Source organism: Microtus ochrogaster, unplaced genomic scaffold, assembly GCF_000317375.1.
Source record: "Microtus ochrogaster isolate Prairie Vole_2 unplaced genomic scaffold, MicOch1.0 UNK12, whole genome shotgun sequence".
In the NCBI taxonomy this organism is placed as follows: domain Eukaryota; kingdom Metazoa; phylum Chordata; class Mammalia; order Rodentia; family Cricetidae; genus Microtus; species Microtus ochrogaster.
In genome coordinates this window covers 6927389-6934297 of record NW_004949110.1, presented here as the reverse complement: position 1 = coordinate 6934297, position 6909 = coordinate 6927389, and the positions used below count along the sequence as shown (strand labels likewise).

At 50.9% G+C, this 6909-nt stretch overlaps 1 protein-coding gene across 1 annotated transcript in view; it reads left to right on the top strand.

Annotated features, from left to right (window-relative positions):
- Nucleotides 1-6629, top strand: part of Spsb4 (splA/ryanodine receptor domain and SOCS box containing 4) — a 70076-nt gene extending 63447 nt beyond the window's left edge. The window contains exon 3 of the mRNA XM_013353576.2: nt 5394-6629. Coding sequence (XP_013209030.1) covers nt 5394-5521 — 128 coding nt within the window. The 3' untranslated portion in view covers nt 5522-6629. The remainder of the gene's footprint in view (nt 1-5393) is intronic.
- The last annotated feature ends 280 nt before the right edge of the window (nt 6630-6909 follow it).

Genomic DNA, 6909 nt, shown 5'->3' with positions numbered 1-6909 from the left:
TCTGCAGAGAGGAGGCTGGGGTACACAGTCAGGTCTGCAGAGAGGAGGCTGGGGTACATGGTTGGCTCTGCAGAGAGGAGGCTGGGGTACATGGTCGCGTCTGCAGATAGGAGGCTGGGAGGCTGGGGTACATGGTCGCGTCTGCAGATAGGAGGCTGGGATACATGGTCAGATCTGAAGATAGATCCCTGCTCCTCTGGGAATCTACTGTAGACCAGTGGCTAAACTAGGCCTTGGGCAGAAATCTGAATGTATGCTCTGAGCAGCCTTGCTTTTGATGAATGCTACCTCGAGCGAGCTTGTCCCTGGGGCTGACCCTGGGTGTCTGCCTCTTCTCTGCTAGAGGCTTAGCGACCACAGCCCTGGTCTCCAAGGCCCACCCCACATTTCTCTTCTGGGTATTTTCCGCCTGTGTCCTGTGCATTTGTTCCTCTGCAAGCTAAGTGGGTGTGGTACCGTCAAGGTTCCTGCCGCCAGGAATCGAGTGTGAGTTCCATCCTGCCAAATTGCACCCATTAAAGGCAGCTAGGCTGTCACACCAGGCCACCCACTGGGGAGAGGCCAGGTCCTTGTGTTCTTACCTCTGTAGAAATGGCCTTCCTTTTCACCACTCACCTCTCCCCCATCCAGCATGAAGTATTTGCTTATGCTCCATTCAGCTAACCTTCCACCCAGAGTAGGGCCTTCCTTAAAGGCTACTTCCCTTGAGACAGACAGCAGGCTCAGGCTTCTTCTGGGGCAGCAGTGGGGATACCGTTGTCCCAAGTGTTGGGCTACAGCTTTTTCTGGATTCTCAAGATGTGTGGTCTGTGGCGCCTGTGTCTTCTATGAACCTTCGTTCTCCCTTAGTGGACATTGCTGCCAGGTTCCCTGCTTCACCTCTCCAGCCTGATACACTTGCTTTCCGCCTTCCTAGAGTCCACCCAGCTGTCCAGCCTGCGCTGCCTTTCTTAGTGTCCAGCTAGATGCCGTGTCATTCATAAACATACAGGGAGCACGCACCTCTTTTGTGTCCTTGCAGCTGGGAGGGACACCAGCATGGAGCCCAGGCTGCCCCCGGAACTTATTTCCCTCCTCTCAGCATCCTCATACTTGAATAATTATAGTGGATGGGGCTAGGGAGATGGCTCAGCCATTAAGAGCACTGACTACTCTTCCAGAGAACCTGGGTTCAAATCCCAGTGCCCACATGGTGTACTGTAACTCCAGTTCTAAGGGATCCAGTGCCTTCTGGTCTCCATGGGTACCAGGAATGCAAGTGGTGCACAAACATACATGTTGGCAAGACACCTGTGTGTCTCCTCATTTCCTTTATGAAAAATAGCACCGCACCCAGGTCTTCTTAAGTTCAGCGTTCAAGGATGTCGCTAAGTGCTTTTCCATCTGACTCTCATTGCCTGCCATTCACCTTGTGACTTAAATCAGGAATGCAGGCGTGATGGTAACTGATGACTCACGTCTTAGCACGTCCCAGGGCAGGTGGGAAGGCTTGAGAAGTCAGCCGAAGCCACCAGTCTCTGTGCCAGTATCCCCGCTGTCCACATCCCTGACGATAAACGCCAACTTAACCCCAGGTGCGGAGTTACCCTTTTTTGCAGATGGCAACAGAGTCCTTGGAAATCCTGGGTTCCCCTCAGGTTGTACAGGGATCAGTGATGGGTAATTGAGGAAAATCTACCCAGGGCTTCCAACAGGACTGGGATGTTTGTAGCATAGAGCCAGGCATTCCTCACCGGCCTGTGTAAGTCCTCATCAAGAGCAGAAAGGGGCCGTCAGTAGGGTGGCAATCCTGGAACATCCTCAGAAGAACAGCAAACTACAGCGTGGCTGTTTTCAAAGAGACCTATTGAGCTGATGGTTTGAAAGTGTTTCAGCACGAGCCTTGTTAAGGCAGAGGGCAGGCCATGCCACGTCCTTGTCACCATACGGTCGGTGATGTGATGCTGCCATCACTTCCCATTTTACAGATAAGAAACGTGGCTGGGAGAAGAGGAGCCAGCTGCCGCTGGCTGGCGGGGCTGGGTGAAAACGCCTGTTATCCTTCTTACTTATTCTTGCTTGACACGTGTGTTCACCCCTGTCCCCTATCCCGGGGGACGAAGGCCTTCATGGTAGGGGCGCGAAGGCCTGACTCAGTGACTGGCTCCTTTATTTCAGACCTAACTTCTGGTGAAGAGAGTAATAGGATCTCAAGCTGCTCCCGCCGGCATCAAGGCAAACTGGCTAGATGCAACCTTCCACTATCACCGTCACCCCTGTCGCTGCACCCTGCGTATCATTGGCCAGACCCTGAACATCATCAGCTACTTTTAAACTTGGGGGTTTTGGGGAGTCACAACATACTTTTCTTGTGCTTAAAATTCTGCCTGAGATGCTCGTCCCTGAGATGCTCGTCCCCCTGTTCACCTGTGCTTGGGGTGCCTCCATGACGAGCTGATTTGTTTTCTATTCTGGGAACAGGTGCAGTTGACTTTGGCACCGGCTGGTGAGGAAGCAGTAGCATGGCTGCTTCCAGTCATGTGGGAGAGGTGGGCAGCCGTGACCTGGAGAGTGGCCAATGGGGGACAGTAAGAGGCCTGAGGCTGTGGCACAGTCTGCCAGAAGTCTAGAAGATAGGTGATTTCACCTCCGTTTTCCCCTCGAGTCCACTTTTTTATTACTGTTTGCGGGGAGGGACATGTGCAAGCTTGCAACTCTAGACAAGCCTTTCCTCCCCGAACCTCAGTTTCCTTTTCTCAGCCAGGGACCAGTAACCGCATTCACTTCAGAAGGCTACTTCAAGACCTGAGTGAGATGCGCTCAGCCTAGCAGTAGGCCAAACAGATGTACAGTCAATGTGGGTGAGAGAGAAGGCAAGCTCCTGCCTCTGGATCAGTGAATGTGCTTCCTAGTATTGCCGCTTACCAGCTGTGCGTCCTTAGGTAAAGGGCTTGTGCACTCTGTTTCAGCTTCTGCTGAAAATAGAGATGATAATCATAATATTCATTGCCTCCAGGGGTTCACATGAATTGAGCCCCACCCAAAAGAGCTTAGGGTGAGTTGGACACATAATAATCTTTCAGGAAAAAGCAGCTACAAACATATCTTATACCTTAGAATTCCTGCTAAGGTAACCAGCCAGGTGCGGAAGGCAGAGGGATTAGAATAGAGGCTTGATTGACAGGCCAGGGCAACATGTGGACTGGCAGTGTGAGGGCCAAGGGCAGGGAGGGTTGAAGGTGCTACTGTGTAGGGGGTGGGAAGCTTATGAGGGACGGGTCAGATCAGGATGCATGGCCTGGGTCCCCTGGCTGGCCTCATTTTGTTTGAGGATCAAAAGATAAGGAGGAAGTCAAGCTACTGGTGCTGAGCCTGACCTCACCAGAGGATAGCAAGATGCATCCTTGGCCATAGCTTCTGACACTCATGCCGAGTCCCACTTGGCTTCTGATGGTGGCCCATTCGAACTACATCTCTAGTTCCTTGGAACCCCAGCTGCCATTGTCCCCATCCCTCCTGATACCATTCCCATATGGCTGACACCTTTGTATTTGTTACTCAGGATTTGACCATGCCTTAGGATGCTTTCAAAAGTCCTACCTATGCCATTACCAAAAGAACACTGAGCTGCAAGGCAAGCATCTAGGCCCCATGTCCGTCACATGAGGTGACTTGGGACCACTGTCCTCTTCATTCCCCACTGGCCTGTTTGAGCTGCCAGCCTCGTTTCCCTCCTTGGTTTCTCCATCTTCCTGGCCTGTTCTCCTTGCTTACAGTACTGCCCAGCCCTACTTGCTTATAACCCTCCTGCCCACCCTTCAGAATCCTGCTCAGATTTCTATCCTCAAAGCTTTCCAGCAGGTGCCCATGCACTCAGGAGTTCTTTGACATATTAACACCTTAAAAATAATTCACTCACTGGGGCTGGAAAGATGGCTCAGAGGTTAAGAGCACTGTCTGCTCTTCCAAAGGACCAGGGTTCAATTCCCAGCCCCAAACATGGCAGCTCACAACCATCTGTAACTCCAGTTCCAGGGGGCTCCAACACCCTCTTCTGGCCTCTGTGAACACAAGGCTTACAGATGATATGCAGATATACATTCAGGCAAAACAACCATGTATACAAAATTTTTAAAAAACAACAGCAACAAATCATTCATTTACTTAAAAATCCCAGATCATGAGAAAAATCACAGACTACAAGCTCACCCCAGGGCTGGCTCTGGCCCTGGCTCAGTTGTCTCTGTACCCCACAGAGTTACCAGAGGACCTGGAAGAGATAAGTGTTAGTGTGAATACCCTCAGTAAGCCTGTATCAGTCAACTGTCCTGCATCCAGAGGTTGCTGTGGTTTGGTGTATTTTTTACTCTTGGGGGTTGGGTAAGTGCACCACGGTGTTCATGCGTGTGGAGGTCAAAGGGCAGCTTTGAGGAGTGGGTTCCCTCCTCCCACCATGTTGAGTTGGGGGTCTCTCATCTGTTTTCCGTCTCGACGTAGGAGTGCTGGCCTTTCAGGTGCCTGCCGCTGCATCCAGCTTTTTAAGTGACTTCTGAGGATCAATAGCACATCATCAGCTTTCTGTGGCAAGCACTTTTACCCCCCTGGTAGATTTTACTTTATGGATTTTTCTAGAACTTGAGCGTTGTAAGAAAGTATGTCCTCCCAGTGCCCACTGCAGACACTATAGGAAAGTGTGAGGGTTTGAAAGAATTTCCAAAGCTGCTGGATCTAACCTGTTGGCTTGTTTGTTTTGAGCTAGGATCTGGCTGTGTGACCCAGGCTGGTCTTGAACTTCTGGACTTAAATGATCCTCCTGCCTCAGCCTCCTGAGTAATTGGGACAAATTATTCTGTTTCTAAAAGGATGCCACTTTCTTTTTTTTCTTTTTCTTTCTTTCTTTTCTTTTTTCTTTCTTTCTTTTTTTTTTTTTTTTTTTTTTTTTTTTTTTTTTTTTTTTTTTTTTTTTTTTTTAGTTTTTCGAAACAGGGTTTCTCTGTAGCTTCGGAGCCTGTCCTGGAACTAGCTCTCATAGACCAGGCTGGTCTCAAACTCACAGATCTACCTGCCTCTGCCTCCTGAGTCCTGGGATTAAAGGCGTGCGCCACCACCGCCCGGCAAAGGATGCCACTTTCAAACATTTTTGAGTCACGCACTCCACATCAGAGCTTATCCTTGCTAGAGATAAGTTTAATACCACTATTAATCTTTTAACACCACTATTCACTACTGATTATGCTAAATCTAGTCTGACCAGCCGTGTTCCCCTTTCCATAAATATTTTTGAGGGCCTCTTACTTCAGGCAAGGATGACTCGTGAGGAACAGGAGGCCCTGGACTAGTTGAGGGGCAGGGATAGGCGGCGGGCCACCTGGGCGGGTTGAGCAGTGGGCACTCACACATCACTGTCTTTGCAGCTGAGCCCCTGCCGCTGATGGACCTGTGTCGGAGATCCATCCGCTCAGCCCTGGGCAGACAGCGCCTGCGCGACATCGACTCCTTGCCCCTGCCTCAGTCGCTCAAAAACTATCTGCAGTACCAGTGAGCAGGGCTGAAGGCCTGCCGTCATCTGTGGTCACACGGCACCTAGCTCCGGAGCGTCAGGATTGTGTCACTGACTTGGAAAAGGAATGCCTGTTGCCACTGTGGCTGCCAGGGCCAAACTGCTGCCATCAACCAGGACCAGGAAGTCACCTAGTCAACCAGAGGGTAGAGACCATTTCATTCTCAAGAGAATGAATAAAACATTTGGCAGGAGACAGCGTCCTGTTCCCCACTGCAGACAGGCCCGGGAAAATTGGCCGGTGGAGAGAAAATAGCTTCTGAATAATGAATGACGGAAACAAGTCCTTGATGGTCCCCTCCCTCCCTGCCTCCTAGCCAGGGTAGGGAGATCATCCTTCCGTTTTAAGACTTAGAACCACTTTGAGAGACCAATCGCCAGGGACCACGGCAGTGCGAAGAACCTGGACTTTCCTCTCTGAGCTGGCTTCCTCAGCCCGTCCTTCCCTCTTCCACCACGGATAGAGTCATTTGGCTGTCCCCACCCGCCTGTCTCTTCAGGGACAGTAGTCTGATGACTTCCCCCAGGGACAGTGCTTATTCTTGGGTATGACCATTTGAAGTAGCGTTTTGCATTTTGAAGAGGAGTGTATTGAAGATGGCTTTCTCCCAAAGGTGCTAAGGAGGATGGGGGCCTCGGGACCCTGAGTCTGAGACACCATTAGTGTCCAGGACTCTGACCACCATATTCAGGGTGAAGCCTGGCTGTCACAGAGCTTTCTTTGAGCAAATTATTTTTTCACTTTAGAAGACTTCCACAGTTTGTTTCTTGTTTCTCATATGTGTGTGACATGCTGTTTATTTATCAGCTGGGGCCCGTGGTGTGGCTTTGGGACTGGAAGGGTGGGGGTGACACACAGTCTCTGCAGGCTCTGAGACCTAACCTCTCACGGAATGTTGCTGCTGCCGCCGCTGCCTTCGGCTTTCAGCACCACATTCAGGTCTTTGGTGTGTTCCTGATAGTCTCCGCCCAGACTTGTCTTTAACTGGAAATCGTCACAGCGTGGGATACCAGAGCCAGGCAGCGCAGCCTCCACTTTAATGTGAATGTGACCTTCAAGCAAGGAACATTTCTAATAAAGTTTGTCATTCTGTCCTTGAGCCAGGTGTCAAGTGCTCTTTCATGGGTGTGGGGACCGCACTGTCGGCTTGGCTGGTCTGTCCTCAGATCCACAGGCCTCATATCTGGGAGGGCCTCTCCATACAGCTTTTCCCTCAGCTGTCCACCGTCCCCCTTTGAGCCCCAGCTCTTGAGATGCTGCAGAGACCTGATCTGGAAGACGACGCTGTGCCCAGGTTCTTCAAAGACTGCCATACCCCCTGATGCTGAGGCTTAGATCTTCAAGGTGACCAGGGCGAGCCAGGGTAAAC